Source organism: Oncorhynchus tshawytscha, linkage group LG06 (genome assembly GCF_018296145.1).
Source record: "Oncorhynchus tshawytscha isolate Ot180627B linkage group LG06, Otsh_v2.0, whole genome shotgun sequence".
NCBI lineage: Eukaryota > Metazoa > Chordata > Actinopteri > Salmoniformes > Salmonidae > Oncorhynchus > Oncorhynchus tshawytscha.
Window position 1 is genome coordinate 34,293,828 of NC_056434.1, and position 19,533 is coordinate 34,313,360.

Here is a 19,533-nt window from a genome sequence, read left to right on the forward strand (position 1 = left end):
GGTTAACTCCTGACTCTGACAGTTTCTGCATTTTTCCCTTCAGTCTCGTGACCTGTCTGTGTCTGGGAGTTAGATATGAGCTACAGACGAGCTCAAAAGATGAGCTATAAATGAGCATGAGTTGTCTTCCATTCTCTGTTTGCTGTGTATAATGAGTCTCAGTGAAAGCCTGGTTGGGTGGAAGCAAATGGCTTATTTTCCTGTTGGTATCTATCAATCTTTGGGAGTAGAACCAGAGAGAAATGATAAGAGAAATACAAAATGAATGAATGAAAGAGAGAGAGAGTGAGAGGAAGAATGAGAGAGGGCTGTCAGTATTTTGGGAGCAGACAGGATACTCAGTCCCTTGAGTCAGACTCAGGCATAAATCACTGAGCTATCAGGTGAAGTGAGTCTCCCACTCTACCTCCATCCTTTCTTTCACTCTCTCTTTCTCTCTCTTGCTCTCTCTCTAACAGTGATTAATGCCCCTGCACATTATATATTATTCATAATATGCCATAGCAAAGGGGTAGTAGACAAATGGGGCCTGTGGGTCTGTGTGTCTCAGATACTCTTGTAGCTCTCTCCTTTACCGGCACTGTAACAAATTGCTGTACATTTACAGAAAAACTAAGTTAGCTACTGTAATTCTATATTATAGTACTAAAGAGCAATACATTATGGGGGCTCAATGTCATTCTGCTACACTTCTGTAATTTTACAATACAATTTTAAAGTAAATAACTTACCTGTTTTGCGTATATTTACAGAAGCATACTATGAATTATGCTGCATTGTAGGAAAATTTTGTGGGCGGCAAAATGTCTCATTACCATATTTTGAGGCGTGCTTTGTAAGAGGCTATTTTTGGTGCACCCATTAGTGACAATGCTGTCCCCCACAGAATACAGTACCATACCATATTTTTTCCTGTAAATCTACAGTAATTAACTGGCTACTGTGCAGCCAGTAATTTTCTGTAATTCAGTATCATACTTTAACGAAAACAGGTTGAATTTTTTTTTGCGAAGTTATAAAAAATAAAAAATGAAATTTTACATAAGGGTTCAGTATCAAGGCACAAGGCGAGACCCAAATGCAGACACAGGTGGCAGATGGTTGGAGTCTTACAATGCTTATTAATCCAAAGGGGTAGGCAAGAGAATGGTCGTGGACAGGCAAAAAGGTCAAAACCAGATCAGAGTCCAGGAGGTACAGAGTGGCAGACAGGCTCGTGGTCAAGGCCGGAAGGTACAAAGTCCGGAAACAGGCAAGGGTCAAAACCGGGAGGACTAGAAAAAGGAGCATGCAAAAAGCCGGAGATCGGGAAAACCGCTGGTTGACTTGGAAACATACAAGACACAGAGGCACAGAGAGATAGGAAACACAGGAATAAATGCACTGGGGAAAACAAGCGACACCTGGAGGGGTGGAGACAATAACGAGGACAGGTGAAATTGATCAGGGTGTGAAATTCAGATAATTTACTCAGTACTTTGTTGAAGCACCTTTGGCAATGATTACAGCCTCAAGTCTTCTTGGGTATGATGCTACAAGCTTGGCACTTCTGTATTTGGGGAGTTTCCCCCATTCTTCTCTGCAGATACTCTCAAGCTCTGTCAGGTTGGATGAGGAGCATCACTGGACAGCTATTTTTAGGTCTCTCCAGAAATGTTCGATCGGGTTCAAGTCCGGACTCTGGCTGGGCCACTCAAGGACATTCAGAGACTTGTCCCCAAGCCACTCCTGCATTGTCTTGGCTGTGTGCTTAGGGTCGTTGTCTTGTTGGTATGTGAACCTTCACCCCAGGCTGAGGTCCTGAGTGCTCTGGACAGGTTTATCAAGGATCTCTCTGTACTTTGCCCTGTTCATCTTTCCCTCGATCTTGAATAGTCTCCCAGTCCATGCTCAGTTTGGCCAGGTGGCCAGCTCTAGGAAGAGTGTTGGTGGTTCCTAACTTCTTCCATTTAAGAATGATGGAGGCCACTGTGTTCTTGGGGACCTTTAATGCTGCAGAAATGTTTTTGTATCCTTCCCCAGATCTGTGCTTCGACACAATCCTGTCTCAGAGCCCTACAGACAATTCCTTTCGGCCTCATGGCTTGGTTTTTGCTTGATGTTTTAAAAACATCAAGGATGATATGGAAACAAGATGCACCTGAGCTCAATTTCGAGTCTCATAGCAAAGGGTGTGAATAGTTATGTAAATAAGCTATTTCAATTTTTCCCATCCATTTTAGAATAAGGCTGTAGCGCAACAAAATGTGGAAAAAGGCAAGGGGTCTGAACACTTTCCGACTGCATTGTATAATTAGGGCATGGAGAGGAGCCATTAGTGTTATTAATCAATCACTAAATGGTATTGATAAACCAGGACCATTCATTATTAATCTATCTGTTTTTGGATTAACAGATGTATTAGGAGTATGTGAGTTTGGTCTCCTGTTGTTGGATGTATATACAAGTAGAATGTAATGAACCGATAATGTAACACAGACTAATGTCACATTAACAAACAGTACAGCAACATTTTCTCCCTCCTATCAATTTAATTCCTCTGGATATAATGGAGCTGGCTCCTATCGTTGAGACAGGGAGAGAGGGGAAACTCATTGTCAGCAGAAGGGTTGTGCTTCCGCCAGGCTGGCTGCCTGGCCTGTAGAAGGGAGGGAATGTCAGCTCTGTCTGGACCAACATGGTACCTGAGTACCTGAGAACTGGGGATTGATCTACAAACACACACACACTCATATTTATAGCTGTCCACTATCACCACTGCCACCACGGAGCAGAATGTAGTCATTACATTCTTATTGATTTGGTGATGTTTAACTGTAGATAAATGTCAATGTTTAAATGTCCACTATGGAGTAATACTGTTATGAGTACATTACAATATTAATACACTACCAATACACAACACTATCAGTATGACTTTTAAGATTAATAGATGATCTACCATTGTGATCACACGCAAAAAAAATTCAATACTAATAAAAAGCAATCGATCCATGTTTCTTGTACAGTAGGCTTTGTCATTTGACTTTCTCTGAGAAACTGTGCTGTACGTGTATCTTCTAGATTTCCCCTGGGTTCTAGATTGACGGTTGATTTTAGTTTCTCTGGTGTTAAGGTTTAGCAGGCGTTAGCAGTCCTGTGTGAAGGGGACAAGAAGGTGGGCTTTGATGCTGAGAGAGAGGAGGGAAAGAGAGACTGATGAGGAAAGTGCTGTGCTGTTCAAATGCAAAGTGGATAGCTAGAATATATTAAATCCAGTGTTCTCCCTGTCAAAAGCAATATAGTGTTGTGTTGATTGTAGTGAGTGATGTAACAGCGTGTCTATTCACATTGTAGCGACTAAGACAATAAATAAAAATATCATCTATAATTATTGCCACCAACTTTTCACTTGGAGACTGCAATTAGGGCTCCCGGGGGGCGCAGCGGTCTAAGCCACTGCATCTCAGAGCTTGAGGTGTCACTACAGACACCCCGGTTCGATTCCAGGCTGTATCACAACTGGCTGTGATTGGGAGTCCCATAGGGCGGCACACAATAGGCCCAGTGTTGTCTGGGTTTGGCCAGACCTGACTTGCCTAGTTAAATAAAAGGTAAAAAAAAACAACTTAATGGTACAGTGACTATTTCCTCATACTTTTTGCATGTACAAAGATATACTGTACAAAGATGTGCTGAGTGCTTTTAGCCTGGACAAAAGCATACACACACACACACACACACACACACACACACACACACACACACACACACACACACACACACACACACACACACACACACACACACACATCTGAATCTAATTTAAATTGAGTTTTACTGTAAAACAGCTGAAACCTGAGGCATCATCAATCCACCCCTCTCTCTCCTCTCTTCTCTCTGTCTCTTTCTCTCCCCCCTTCTAGACTTTGGAGCAGAGTGGACAAGTCACCTGAGCCCCAGCCTACCACAGTGCTTTGATGTGTGTTTGTGTGCTGATGGGATACTGCAGTGTTATATTCTTCTTGTAGGCTGCTCTGGGTTTAACTGTCCCACAGCTCTCTGAAAACTATTGTATATGAGCCCAGGAAGGTGACTCTGGGGTTGTTGCTTTTGTTCATACTAGCATTTGAGAATTTGCTGACAGCATTGCATTTCAGCCTCTCACAGTGTTAAAATATTGTTAAAGCAATCTCTGCCATACCACCAGTCACTCATTCTCTCTCCCCCTCCCTTCATATCCTCCCTCTCTCTCTCTGTCAGGACTGTCTGATTCTGGAGAAGAGCGATATTCACCACCCGGTCTGCTCCTTCCAGGACGACTTCCAGGAGTTTGAGATGATCGATGACGAAGATGACGAGGATGAAGAGGAGGTGGACCCTGATGCTCCACCCTCCCCCTCCGCTTCCCTTCCTCCTTCCCCTACCCTGGGCACTCTGAAGAGCCGGCCCACCACCCTTAACCTCACCACCACTCTCTCTCTCTCTCAGGACTCATTGAACAACAACAGCAGTCTTTCTCCAAAGAAGGGCAGCTGGCAGCACTCTCTACGCAAGCCCACCTCACAAGGTGAATACTGTGCTGTCTTATTACTTACCAATAATAAACCACTACCAACACCTAGCAGCTTATTTCCTCTCAAATACCTTAGCTTTCTAAGGTTTTCTACAAATGTTTGTATGATAATTTATCTACCTAGTATTGTCTATTTATGCTGTGTCTTTAAATGTTACTGTAAGCTGTTGTCCTTTGCGTGCAGGCCGTCTGTCTCCAACCCACTCATGTCTGGAAGATGGGAGCCACGTGACAGGCCAGTGCCCTTCCCAAACAGCCCCCAGGCCCCAGCCCCCAGAGCAAAGGTACTCCCCCAAACAAAATGGCCGCCCTCCAGAAGTCATCCCCCATAAACATCTAGTGACGTGTTGTAAAAGTGTAGTCGTCCTGTCCTCACTGGCCAGAGCTGTAGATATAGACTTTGGCAAACATAGTTTGGGATTCTAAAGAATGGGCTCCATTTTGACACCAAACATTCCAAGTCCAATTGGTGAGAATTAATTTGTTATTGTGTGTTTGGGCCCAACACAGAGCATAGTTTAGATGGGAGCAATAGATAAACAGACCTATCACTGCCATCCCTACTCTGGTGACTTCTGGTTTAAAGTGGCTATTGCAATAATGTTCTCATGATCCATTCTAATCTCTCTTTTCTTCTCTGCATTCTCATCTCCCTCAACCTCTATCATCTCTCTTCATTTTATCTCTACTTGTTCTGTTCTCTCTCTATCCCCTCTCCTCTCCCTCTTCAACAGGCTCCTTTGGTCAACACAAGTCTCACCTGGGCTCTGACGAGGTCATTAACTCCTCAGCCGACCCTTCAACTCTGACCTCCAGAGTTTCATCCCTGGATGACCACTCCCAGTGCTCTGACACCGAGGTTGACCACGACCTCAACAACGCTGACCACAACCATAAACGTTCACGGTCCTGCATGTCCACCCAGCGACGTCCCACCGACACCTACACGGTCACTACTGAGTCAGGCCTGGACCGGGAACTGGAAAACGACCCAGACGGGACCAGCCGATGCCTGTCCTCCACTGCTCCCATTGGGGGGAATGACGGAGCTGACACCCCTCTGTCAGGTGAGGAGCTGGAGAAAGATTTTGACGTAGAATTCATGTGTAAGGAGACCTATGACATGGCGTGTAAGGACAACCAGAGCTCAGTCTACGTTGAGTTCCCCTCCATCGAGCCCTGTGAGCTGGCTTTTTTCTCCAGCTATATGCCATCAAGCCGCTCTGATGTTCTCGACCAATCCAGAAACACTGACCAGAGCGAGCTTCCAGCTACAGCCAATGAGGCGGCCAATGACTCCACATCTCCGTCCTCGGACCCTGGCATCGCTGACATGAATGCCAAGCGGTGCTACGCCACCTCAGACCAAGAGCATGACCTGAGCTCTCCCGGGTCAGAATCAGACATTGAGGGGGAGCTGGAGGCAGCGTTTTCCTGCGGAGGACCCCTGGTCTCCAATATGATCTCCTCCATCTCAGAGACAGAGCTGGACATGACCAGTGATGACAGTAGTAGTGGACGCTCCTCCCACCTCACCAACTCCATCGAAGAGGCCAGTTCACCCACCTCCGACCAGGAACTGGGCCCTGACAACGACTTAGAACAGGACAGCAGCATTGTGGGAATGAAGGTATCGCTCCTCCTTGGCCACCCAGACCCCATCAAAGTGGGCTCACCCTTACCCTCACCTTCACCACTACCCTCCCCCAGCCTAGCCACCTCCCCCCCTGCTGACTCCCCATCCTGCCCCCAGAGCCCTATGATGACGGCCAGGCTCTGATGGGCCTACAGAGTGTAGATGATTATGATGAATTGCCTTATGAGCACCAGGCTGACCCAGATGAGGCCCTGCCCCCACCCCCACGCTGTGAGGAGGACAGAAGGTCCAAACAGATGGTACTCCAGATAGAACCCGACCACAGCCTGGAGAGCTTCAAACACTCCTTCTACCTGCCAGTGGGACCCAGACTCATACCCACTCACGCTGACGACTACGACGGTAACAGTGAGGGAGAGTCAGAGTCGGAGAGCGAGGACGAGCTGAGCGAGAATTCAGACTCACCCTGGTTGCTTAACAACCTGGTGAACAAGATGATCTTGGAGGGGTCTTATCCAATTAGCTGTCCCGAGGACTGTTTCAAGAGGTCAGTGTCCGTCTCGGACACCATCTCACCCTCCTCAGACATCGAGCCAGTCACGTTCACCAACGCTGCGGGTGAAAGAATGCTGAAATCTGGGACGAAGGAATCGAAGGATAAAAAAGGGAAGGGTCTGAGGAAGGAGTGGAAGGAGAGCGAGAAGATGGAGAAGAGTGCAGAGCTGCCCAAATGGAATACAGGGAAAGTCAACGATAGATTTGGCCCCTGTCTGTACAAGAGCAATCCCACAGCTGACACCATCAGACCGGTGATCGTGGAGCATTATGGCAACAGGGTATCCACAAACAACAATCACACTCAGGACTCTGAGAAAGAAATCACCAGCCCTAAATCAGGCAAAAACACCAAGAGGCAGGATGAAGAAGATGATGATACTGTGGAGCCCGATAACGACCTGATGATGCTGGAGGGTACGGAGGAGCTGGACTCTCCCATTCTGAGTGAGAGCGTGACGATTGACAAGGACGAGGGCCGCGAGACAGAGGCCAAGCCCAACGGACACTCTACGGCCTCCCTGGAACGCATCAACACTGTCAAACACAGCGTGACCCTGGATATCCCCACGGCCCAGACCAACCGATGCTTCAGCCTCACCTACTCCACTGACAATGATGAGGAAGAGGAAGAGGGAGACTCCTCCCCATTCCTGAGCTGCCTGAGGAAGCAGTCATCCTACGGTGGCAGCCACCAGTACCTGGATAGCTCTCCGCCCATCGACGAGAGTGTCCGGGACCTCACCCTATTGGAGCAGGAACGCACCCTGTGTGAGAGAGACCTCCCTCTGCGGTCCCAGCCGGATGACGACGGTCTGGCATACGACTCCATGAAGTACACTCTGGTGGTGGATGAGAACACTACACTGGAGCTGGTCAGCCTAAGGAGGTACTTACATGGAGAAAGGGCCCATCTTTGTTATGGAAGGGTTTAGTTGAATTTTATTCTATTGGCAATTTAAAAGTCATTTACATCAAGTTGTTTAATTACTCCTGTTTAGTCAGTGCTGTCACAACAGTCCCAAGCTGATTTATCACGAGTCAACTTTATAGTGCATTATGGATGCTTTTATATTGTCTTCTTCTATTAAGCTATTATGACTAACCTGTGTGAACCGTGCCCTTCCCAGATGTACCTCTGTGCTGAGTGATGACAGTGAGCTGTCTACACTGTGTGACGATGACCCTCTGGGGATGGGGGAGGTGGGGTACTTCCGGGGGAACGGAGGGGTGCGGCCAGAACTCCTCAGCTCGTCAGAAGACTCCTCACCTGATGCTGACATGCACTTCTCCAAGAAGTTCCTCAACGTATTTGTCAACAGCACCTCACGATCCTCTAGTAGGTATCCTACACTTAAAGATACAGGTTCCAGTTGGAACCAAATAAGGTTATTCAGAGTGATGCTATAGGGAAAACCATTTTAGGTTCTTTGAACAAACTTTAAATGGGATGGTTCTTTGAAGACCCATAGAAAAATCAAGAGCGCCAAAAACAATTTTTGATTCCAAAAGGAACTATCATAAAAGGTTCTACAAAAATAAGTTTATGGCTCTTTGTGGAACTGCGTTGATAGAGGTTTTATTTTGGGTGTTTTTTTAAAACGCTGTGTTAAGGCTTATTTGCATATTTCACATATGCCTTTTGAGTACATTTTTGAGATATCAGTACCACCGATGACTGCTTACTAGTGACTGAGACGTGGTTGTTGTATTCATTCATGTTCAGGCCTGTACCAAGTTAGATCCCAACTGAATATGTCTCATTTACTGAGTCCAGAGTGTTCATGTTAGCTCTCCCAAGCTGTAGTATGATAAAAGATCACTGAAGGATCGTCTACATAATTAAGGATCTATTACAAATGGAAAGAAGAAGAATTTCATCATAATGAGTTATTTTGACCGATGCAGTTATAATTCAGAGAGGTCCTATGGGTTATATTAATGTCCCTCCCAACGTGTGTATCAGTGATCTCACTGTTTGTGTTTACCTGTGCAGGTACAGAGTCATTTGGGCTGTTCTCCTGTGCCATCAACGGAGAGGAGAGGGACCAGACACACAGGGCTGTATACAGGTGAGTCATAGCATTCAGAACATCATTTACAGACATACCGTGTTATATAAACAGAGAGCAACACAACAAGCAATCTGAAATCATGATCAGACAAAAAACTGTAATTATTGTAACGTTATCATTTCAAGAGTATATTATAATCTCTCATCTGTTTGACTCTTTGTTCTTAGTCCCACACATGCACTATGGGTTGTAGGTGATATGGGATAAAGGATGGTTGTGTGCAGTAGGAGACGTGACTCTGGTGAATCACTAGTGGTCTGGAGAGGGGGAGGGAAGAAGAGATGGAGGGAGGAAGAGAGGAAAGGAGAGAGTGAGAGGGGGGCAGGTGTCATGGCCCTAGTGAAATTGCAGGGGGAACAGCTATACACACACCAGCCTGCCACCACCTGGGCCTCACTGTGTGTGTGTGTGCTCACTGTTTCCCCTTTCCTCAGTAACTGAATCATTCCTCTCTCCCTAACCTTTATAAACCTAAATCATTCAGCACTTCCCCTCCCCCTTCACCCCTTCCTACCACCCTCCCTCTTCTCTCCATCCCTAAATGTGTCTGCTGTTTCTTCAGCTAACAGCCTCTCCTCGGGGAGTCACCTGATACCCAGACAGATGCTGCTTCCTCCTCACTAAAACCAAGTAATGTGTGTGTATCTATACCCTCTGTCTCCTGCCTCCTACAGGTTTATCCCTAGACATGTTGATGAGTTGGAGCTGGATGTGGATGACCCTCTGTATGTCGAGGAGGAGGAGGATGACTACTGGTACAGAGGCTACAACATGCGGACGGGAGAGATGGGGATATTCCCTGCCTTCTATGCCCATGAGGTCATAGGGCAGTTCAAGGAGATAATGGGTGAGTGATAGAGAGACATAAACGTTACGTTCATTTCTGGTAGGAGCACAGTTTTACTGGAAAGTTCCCTTTCTATACAGAGTATGTCAACCTGGATGTCAATAAGATAAAATAGACGGTACATAAATGCCTCCAGTCTGATGTCACCTCCTGTGTGTGTACTTCCGGTAGGAGTGAAGAGGAACCCAGCCTGGATGGACAGTTTCAGTGTTCAGTTCCTGGGTTCTGTGGAGGTGCCCTATCACCAAGGCAATGGTATCCTCTGTGCCGCCATGCAGAAGGTAAACAGGAAATGCACAACTCTGGGTTGGGTAAACTAACAGGTCATAGAGTGCTCAATAGTCTGAAACAGTGTTCAATTAACAAAGTTGATCTGTATTGAACTCTCTCTTTGTCAGATTGCGATAGCGCGGAAGCGGACGGTCCATGTGAGACCCCCCTCTCTGTGTGAGCTGGAGATTAGTTTACAAGGGGTTAAACTGGTGATGAGCCTGGAGGACGAATATGACACTTTGGATGAGGTGAGAGATATGGGGAGGTGTAAGTGAGGGTAAGAGACGAGTGTAAACTGGGACTGTTACGCACGCCTCTATGAAGAGGGAACGCAACTCCCTGCTACAACTCAACTCCCCGTCAAGTGAATATGGGACTGTAGGTGCGAGTAAGGATGACAAAAGTCAGAGATTTTACCGTTTAATAGGAATTTATTCCTTCACACGGTAATATGGGGAAAAGGGGCTGGACAGAACCAAAACAAAGAAAGTGAATTAGCCATGGAGTCGACCAATCAGCTGCTTGGAGGATTTCAGGAAGCCATCCTGAAACACACACATGACAAACCACAACACAGAAACTGGGGACGTAACAGGGACATATATGTTTTTGGCAGAGACTCTTAAGCGACTGTAGTGCAATCAAAAGGATGCTGAAACTACCACATAATATGAGCATCTCTCTCTCCCCCCTCCCTTTCTCTCTCCAGTTTGACAGATGTAGTCACTTCTTCCAGATGAAGAACATCTCTTTCTGTGGATGCCACCCCAAAAACAATTGGTATGAAAGTTAATGTTGAGGATACATTTCATTAGACAATAAAACACCAAAGAATAAAGGTAGAACATTCAACTTTATTTGTTTATACTTAACCCCCTCTCTCACTCCTCAGCTACTTTGGCTTCATCACTAAACACCCCATGCTGAACAGGTTCGCCTGCCACGTCTTTGTCTCCCAGGAGTCAATGCGGCGTGTGGCCGAGAGTGTTGGGTGAGTCACACACAGTACTTCAGAGTCTCCCTTTCACACACCCATCTCTGCTATAGGACACACTTTGGAGTATGATTCTCAATCCCCTTTAAGCTGTGCTTGTAAACCTAGGCATGTAGAGCCTCTCCACAGCACTGTTTGTTTTATTGAAGTTGCAGTAAGGCATTGGCTGTGCCCCCGTAGTGATGACCAAAAAATATGCATAATCATGTTTGTCTATACTGAACAAAAATATAAACGCAACATGTTAACTGTGTGTCCCATGTTTCATGAGCTGAAATAAAAGATCACATACGCACAAAAGCGTATATTTCTCATATTCTGTGCACAAATGTGTTTATATCCCTGTTTATGAGCATTTCTCCTTTCCCAAGATAATCCATCCACCTGATAGGTGTGGCATATTAAGAAGCTGATTAAACAGCATGGTCATTACACAGGTGCACTTTGTGCTGGGGACAATAAAAAGCCACTCTAAAACGTGCAGTTTTGTCACGTGAAATTGGCATGCTGACTGCAGGAATGTCCACGAGCTGTTGTCAGGGAATTGAATGTTCATTTCTCTACCATAAGCCACCTCCAACATTGTTTTCGAGAATTTGGCAGTACTCCCAACCGGCTTCACAACCGCAGACCATGTGTAACCACCCCAGCCCAGGACCTCCACTTCTGGCTTCTTCACCTGCTGGTTCATATGAGACTATCAGCTGATGAAACTGAGTATTTCTGTCTGTGATAAAGCCCTTTTGTGGGGAAAAACTCATTCTGATTGGCTGGGCCAGTCATGTAAAGTCCATAGATTAGGGTTTAATGAATTTATTTAAATGGACTGATTTCCTTAAATGAACTGTAACCCAGTAAAATCATTGAAATTGTTGCATGTTGCATTGTATGTTTGTGTTCAGTTATACATTAACGAACACATTCCTCTGAACTACATTTCTTGCGTAATTTGTTTTTTAAAGTTAGGATTACTTACATGTGTTTCCATCCTCGTATTTTTGCCAGCCATCTTCTTGAAGCAACTTTAGACCCTTGGGTTGCAGTTTTGGGAGTTTTGACAACCACGCGAAAGGAAGTCTGCATGTCAATTTACTTAGTGTGGAGGGCCAACTAGAATACTGAAAAGGCACTACCCTTCATTCAGAGTTGAATTGGAAGACCCCTCCGACTCGATGTGGCTTGCGGGATAGTGCAAAACAGAGAGGCAGGGCTAAGGGGGGGGGGTGTATTAGGGTTGAGCCTAACAATGCTTTAGCACTGCTTTATCTCCCAATCTCGGTCATTACTGCTTATATGACAAACTGTTATACTGTGGTCTGAATAAGAAGGTTGGAAACCATAGACTACTATACCTATAGTATCAAGCCCTTTAGTTCAGCTGGCATGCTGGAGAGGAGAAGAAAAGTCATTACAAAGTAATGAGTCATTCTCTCAGCGAGAGACAGAGAAAGACAGAGGGAGTGTGTGTGTGTGAGCTGGGGTTTATAATGTCTGTAGTTCCTGTCCTGTCTTGTCTGAATCAGGCAAATTGGGTTTGAATTATTAAAGATGGCCATGGTTCAAGGTCGACACAGCAAAGCAGAGGGCAGAGCAGGACGGTATGGGCTGGGGAGTCAGGGTTAGTGGACAGAAAGGCTTCAGACATTAATTAATGGTATGGGTAAATGTTTACTAAGCTGATGCTCATCTTGGGCTAGAACCATGATGTGAGTCTGGTTGAGACATTATTGCAGGGTGATTTGATTGTAGACATCTGTTTGTTAAGCTAAGGCCTCTGTTCTCTGTCTTGCTCTCTAGACGGGCTTTCCAGGAGTATTACCAGGAGCACCTGGAGTACGCTTGCCCCACCGAAGACATCTACCTGGAGTAAAGCAGGCAGGAAGTAGGAAATGTTGCCATGACAACCATATCCTCTTCTTCCTGCTGCTGCTTGTGTAGGTTCATCAATCTCACCACCAGGGGGTACTGGTGGCTTTTCTTTCCATTGTAAAATACCCCATATATACAGTATCCCTCTAAAACTGGAATGTTAATTTCTGTTCTACAGTATGCGACGTGTTTTATTCAATTATTGACTTATTTATTGATTCATTTGTTTATACATTTATTTTCCATCTTCTAGATGGATTGCCTGTTTCTTTTTCTATGATACGGTTCTAGGATTAAGTCTTGGTACCGTATTTTAGATATTATGTATCCTCCTCGGTTTAAAAAACAATAACAACAATGAAATTCCTACTACTGCTATTTCACATGTTCCAATGCATGGCTAGGAGGGTAATGCACACACAATCACACACAGAAAATTAGGACACACAAATAGCGCAAAAATCAAGAGGACATGAAGCATATTATTTGGTCAGGTGAGGCTTGGTGTAAATATGTTTTTGTTCAAAGATCGAAGAAGAGAGAGAGTACATTGATGTGATTGGTCTGAGCTAACACCTGTATCGTGTACAAGAAAGTGTGATCTGTAAATATACACATTTGGAACACCTATGTATAGGCAGTAGAGAAATACAGATGACTCATACAAACTATGAAAGTAGCATCCACAACCAATAATCAAACAAGAGGAAGTGAAGAAAGGAAAAATAAAGAAATAGAAAGGAAGAGAGGGATGATGTTTTAGCCCAGTGTTTACCAAATGGTGGGTCAGGAACAATTGGTGGGACTTGGACCTATTTCAGAGAGCTTATCCTTTCACTGGTTGTGTTATGTGGCTTATGCCTGGTTCCAGTTCTCTTCTCTAGTTCCTTCCCCAGCTTTGAAGTCCACCATTTTTGAATTCATAGTTTGAAAATGTACTGGCATCAGATCTGAAAGGACCGAGCAGGTGTAAGCGACGTGGGGATGGCCACAGTTAGCCCTTCAATTGAGCTAAATGGAGTTGCCATCATATTTATTACACCTATCCAGATCCTTTCAGATCTGTGGGTGTGAACACTGAGCAGGAGCTAGGGGAAGGGACTAGGGGCTAAAATGGAATGAAGCCTCAGTTTTGCAAATGGAGGCTCTTCATCATATTGGTCATTTTGACATTGAAAGGGTTCTGACTTATGTTGATGATGTTGACCTGATAGTAAGCCCTGTCCACCATGGTCCATACCTGTCTTAGTAGTCATCTGTCATTGGACAACAGCTCCTCTGATCAAATCTCCAAACACAGCAGTGGCAGGAAGAGGTTGCTATGGAAATGGGGCGATAACTGTCAGTGCTTTGGGAACAGAGAGAAAGATACAAAAAAAAAAGAGAATCATTCAGCTTCTGGACTTCTAATGATGCAAATACAGTATTACAGAAACAATCCAATGTTATATTCCTTTCCATCTGGTCCAACTGTGAAGTGTCCTAATGTACATGTACAGAGATAATCAGTCTGAATATCAGGTTGAGGACAGTTGAAGGTCCTCTTCAGGAGAAGCCATAATCCCACGGTTCTGACTGTTCAACACTACTCCCTCACAGGAAGCACTGTTGTACAGGTGGGTGTCGGTCCCTGTTTGAGTTGAGTCCACTGAGAATAAGGCCAGATTGGCCTTGGTTGACTGTCCATAAGGCGACAAGGAAAGTAAAGTCATGACATCGATAATGCTGACTAAGAAAGTAGTGGTGCCTTCTGTGTCCTTCTACCTTCTCTTTAAGGTGGATCAAGTCAAAATGAGGATAGATAGTTTAAGCATTTAAGTTTTCAAGATATTAGACTTTCAAGATGTCACCGGCCACCATCATGATGATGCAAAATGCTAATCATTTATGGAAAAATACAAAAAGATAGTTTTTGAGAGGAGTTAAAGTTCCTCTTTAAGTTAGAAAAAGGTTTGATATTGAAGTGCCACCATTGAAAGACCGGTAGTTTCTTGGATATAATAGGCTTGCTTTGGTCCGACCAACAGTTTTAGAAGTTGACTTTACAATGTCTAATGGCTCATATTCTGCCTGATAAATGTCCTGAGAAGTTGACCTTTCCACATGTACTCCTTGATTTCACTCTTATCATGGATAATATACAGTACATCGTTTGCGTACTTATAATAGGACATTTGACTTTCTACAGTTGTCCTTTCCAGTTCACACAGCATACTGTAGCCTACAGTATAACATCTAAACATATGAAGGGAGTAGAGTGGTGGCCAACACAGAATGAATTGAAACAGGTGTCATACTGCAATCCCCAATATCAGGTTGAGTGTAGAAGACGAGGGATGCTCGTCTACTGCTTTTATTCTTCAACAAGTATCAAACGGCAAGAAGAAGATCTTGTAGAGGAGAGCATTGTTGATCCGCTGGCGATGAGGAGTCATGGAACCTCCATGGTGACCAGTTTATTATTTGTGAGAGTGGTGTCAGTAGGAGGGGAGAGAGGGTATAATCTAAATGTGTATCGCTGTCGGTTAGATCCTGTAAATACTATAGAGTGTCAACAAGATAGTGCTGTGTCCTTTATGTTAAGGATGTTATTGAAATGGAATATGTCAAATAAAAGGAGACATATTCAAAAAAGAACCATGAAAACCACAATGGAAAGAGAGAACATTGTACATTTCCTTTTATTATTTGTTTTAATTTGAGCGTGTTGCGTTTCCATACACGTCACTGTCTACATCAAACCACTATGTTTTGTGAACCACTAAGTTCTTGCTAACTCAGACATTCACCCCACAGACAGGCTTCAGCAGCACTGCTTTTAGGCAAATCTGTGACATTGTCATTAGGGGACACACGTAAAGTGTCACCTTGCTGATATCCAATGCCACACCCACTCAAGTGCTGGCCAATCTCCTGATAGAGCAGAGTAGTAAAGATTAACCAATTAAAATAGCTTTCAGAGTCTGCTTTCACACGGGAACTAGAGGTGGGACCAAGTCACTATTATTCGAGTCACTGCAAATCTCAAGTCACAAGGTTCAAATCGAGTCCCAAGTAGAACGGATTGAGTCTTGAGTCAAGTCCTAGTCTTGCATTCTAAGAGCGAGTCGGGTCGCAAGTTTTTTTGTGTGTCTCAAATCAAGTAAAAAAATAAAAAATATACAGGCAAAGGCTTGTTTAACTACAAATCTTTGTCCGTTTTCTTTAGGCTACCAGACAGCCCTTTTCATTATTTTGTCAACATCACATTTTGATTATGTAATCATTTATTTTACTAAATTCCAAATGCAAGTCTTATAAGTAAATTATACATTTCAAGCAATTTTGACATACCAAAACACCAGTAGGCCTATGCTAGAAATTGTTGCTTGATGCCCCATTGCTGATGAGCTTGCAAAGTAAACGGTTCATATTCTTGATCATCAGCAAAAAAAAAAGATGTGTATTCATTTATGACAATCCTCTGTCCCTACAATTTGACGTTTGCGCTGCACACGATCCTATAGCTGTTCAGCAAATCAGCAATCTGTTTGCCAGCTCAGTGGTTTTCTAAATTTTTGACCCGCAACCCCCAAAAAGGAATGGTTCAAAGTTCGAGCCCCCACGCAAAGGTGCGCACAATCGCTGCTCAAATTTAGCCTATCATTACGGCCAAAAAACGGTGATGCATTTTCAAAACAAAAGATACACAAATAAACATAAGTCAGAACCCTTTTACACCTGCATTTTGAGCTGAAAGTCATTCATGTTAGCTGTCTATCAACTAGGGATATCATGTCACAGTGACCACGTTTACATGCACACCAATATCCCGTTATTATTCAGGATACTCAAGTATTCTGTTTTTGAGATGGTGCATATAAACATCATATCCCAATTACATTAACCCAAAAAAGCTTTTGTCCCGGTTATGAGAAACGCAGATAAAATGCCTGGGATATGCTGATTTTAGACGGGATGTAAACAACTTATACCCTTTACTGTTGTTTTTCGCTGTCTGCGCAGGCTCAGTTGCACATATGTTGTGTTGTGCAGTCCATGGGGTTCTGCGATGACGTTTTCGTCAGATTGTCAAATCACTTCAAAGGATGGGCTACCTGTCAAATTCAATCCACCATAATTCCATAATCATTTATTTTCCCGCTACTCCATACTGGACCGTATAGCCGACTAGCTACATTCACCACTAATTTAGACAACTTTCTGCTTATAACTTCTGACATTTGGTAGGCCATATAATTTACTACATTTGGTAGGCCAATTGTTTGTCAACTATGGTTAGATAGAAGAAAAGCTGCATGTAGGCCTGTCATAAATTGTTGCCCCAGAAGACTAAATAAAGTAGTGCAGACCAGAATAATGTCTTACATTGATAGAATGAATGCATTAGTAATCTAGTAAATACCGGTAAAGTTGTCTGTTTTGTTTAGGGACCTGAAAGAAAATGCAACAACTCCAAAACAGTGGAAAGATTGGTCCTTTGCAAAATGTAATCAGTTTGACTGGTTTTAAGGAAAAGAAAAGCTGAGAAAACAATTAAACACATTTCTGATAAGACTTCAGTTTGGCTTGGGTGCATATGTCTGCTTGCATTACAGTGTCAAAGATAACACACTACCCTGGCATTTGTATTTTCTTGAGATGCTGAAATAAATAAATATTTCTCCATTCCTGTTCCCATGACGAAATTAACATTTGTTGTATAATTTTACTGCAATAAATGCATAATTCCAAAGGAGTTCATATTTTATTATGCTATATGTTGTGGGTATAATTTGTGGAACGTTCCACTTCCAACATGAATCTGTTCCAAAAACTTCGTGAAGTACAAGGATGCCAACATTCAACGCATACAAAGTAGCATGATCAATTCACCTAGCTATATAGCTGCTAAATAGGCATCAACTCACCACATAGATTATTCTTAATGTTTGTCCATAGGCTACCAGATCAAGGATAGACATTCTTCTGAATAAACGTGGTGAGTGAAAAACGTAACCAGACTGCCAACAACCTACCCGGTATCTTATTCTGCCACTATAGAACTTTGAATGCGTTGTTTCTTGTTATTTACAAAGTTGGAACGTTCCACAAATTATACTCACCCCGCTACATGTGAGAGGTAATAGGCTTACAGTCAGTGTCCATATTTCACTTACTATCCCATTTAGCCCATATTCATTTAAATGAGGAATATTCTGTTTATTCACGGTTACTCGTGAGCGGGATATCAGAGGTGCATGTAAACAATTTAGCCGAATACGATTTTAAGCGGGATATGAGCTCCTATCCGGACTACTGTGCGCATATAAACGTGGTCATTGTCACTTCGCTGGAGTCCAGAGCTAACAGGATCAAATGACCTACCTGTATGCAGCAGAGGCTGCGGGATCGGATGGAAAGCATGATCTGTCTAGCCTTTTTCTTCCTCACAAATAAGTAATTAATTCGCCAGAATATGTTACATCTCCATCCCATAAGTATTGAAGGTAGTGTGACGTTACCACTGAGCTGTATAATTATAACCCACCCAAACTAAGCCATATCAGAAATTTGAAAAGTGTAAATGAAATCACCATTGCTAAACGGTACTCTATATGGATCATATTAATGTAGGCAGGCTACTCTGTTGTTACCAGACAAAATCGGAGAAAATTAAACAAGTGCTTTTTGGTCACTATTTGGATGTGTGCGACGGCCTTTGCGCACCAATGCTGATGACTGGACATTGGTCAACAGTCAAGACCCGCAGCTTTTTGGTTCTGAAGCACAGATGATATGTTTTAAAAATAATTGTTCAATGTCGTAGACCTATGTTAATGACCAGATCGAATAAGCAATTGTATAAATATACAATACAAATGGTAGGCTATATATATTCTATTAAAATATGTATAAAAAAATATATTTTGCCCATTCAGTTTCAACTCCCTAAAACCTTCTCACTACGTTAGCTCACCCAGTGTTGGGTGACTTTGTTGGTCCAATCATAGGTCCATGTGTGCGTTTCACTAGCCAATATGTTTTTTTTTTTTTTGCAAGTGCGATACTGTCTCTGGCTCTCCACGTAGTCAAATCGTTCCAAAACCTGGCCAGATAATCAAGGTATTTTATTTTCTATCAGGCTGAGTCTCAAGTCATCAAATTTGTGAATTGAGTCAAAGTCATGTGACTCGAGTCCAACACCTCTGACGGGAACCTATCGCATCTTGACAATGTAGCCCATGGCTTTGAGCTCCAGTTGTGTGTCATCTCTTAACTGTACCAGTTTGTTTTGTGTATTTTTTCTGTCTTGTAACAGCTTAATTGAAGTCCTTTGAACTTCCCTGATAGCTAAAGTACACCAACCAACCACCAAGTATCCCCTAGTCATGTATAGCAGCTCAGATATCCAGTTAACAGTTAATCTACTTTTTTAAAAATCCATAAACAATATTATTCACTGTATAACTAGAGCATCAGTATGTGACAAAAACACATTAATCTATCTTGTATCATTAGGGGGACTTGTCAAAATGTAAAATAAAAACAAATAAAAACACTGCCTTGTCATGGGTTTGATCTTATGAATAAACTATATGCTTGATGTCGGGATGCGTCTGACTGTCTCTTTCTTGTGGTTGTGTGACTGTGCTGCTGGATCACAATTTCTAGAAATCATCTGTCTAAAGTGCATTTATAGAGTAAAATCCCAACCCCAGTAATAAACTGGTTGGTTCGAGCTCTGAATGCTGATTGTCTTACAGCTGTGGTATATCAGACCGTATA

At 43.4% G+C, this 19,533-nt stretch overlaps 1 protein-coding gene across 1 annotated transcript in view; it reads left to right on the forward strand.

Annotated features, from left to right (window-relative positions):
* LOC112245188 (C-Jun-amino-terminal kinase-interacting protein 2-like) overlaps positions 1 to 19,306 on the forward strand; it is a 40,676-nt gene extending 21,370 nt beyond the window's left edge. The window contains 13 exon segments of the mRNA XM_024413181.2: positions 4,243 to 4,549; positions 4,740 to 4,839; positions 5,290 to 5,333; positions 5,335 to 6,322; positions 6,325 to 7,596; positions 7,838 to 8,046; positions 8,704 to 8,779; positions 9,457 to 9,629; positions 9,801 to 9,910; positions 10,028 to 10,150; positions 10,612 to 10,682; positions 10,795 to 10,893; positions 12,694 to 19,306. Of these exon segments, the coding sequence (XP_024268949.2) occupies positions 4,243 to 4,549; positions 4,740 to 4,839; positions 5,290 to 5,333; positions 5,335 to 6,322; positions 6,325 to 7,596; positions 7,838 to 8,046; positions 8,704 to 8,779; positions 9,457 to 9,629; positions 9,801 to 9,910; positions 10,028 to 10,150; positions 10,612 to 10,682; positions 10,795 to 10,893; positions 12,694 to 12,766 (3,645 nt within the window). The 3' untranslated portion in view covers positions 12,767 to 19,306.
* Positions 19,307 to 19,533: the final 227 nt, after the last annotated feature.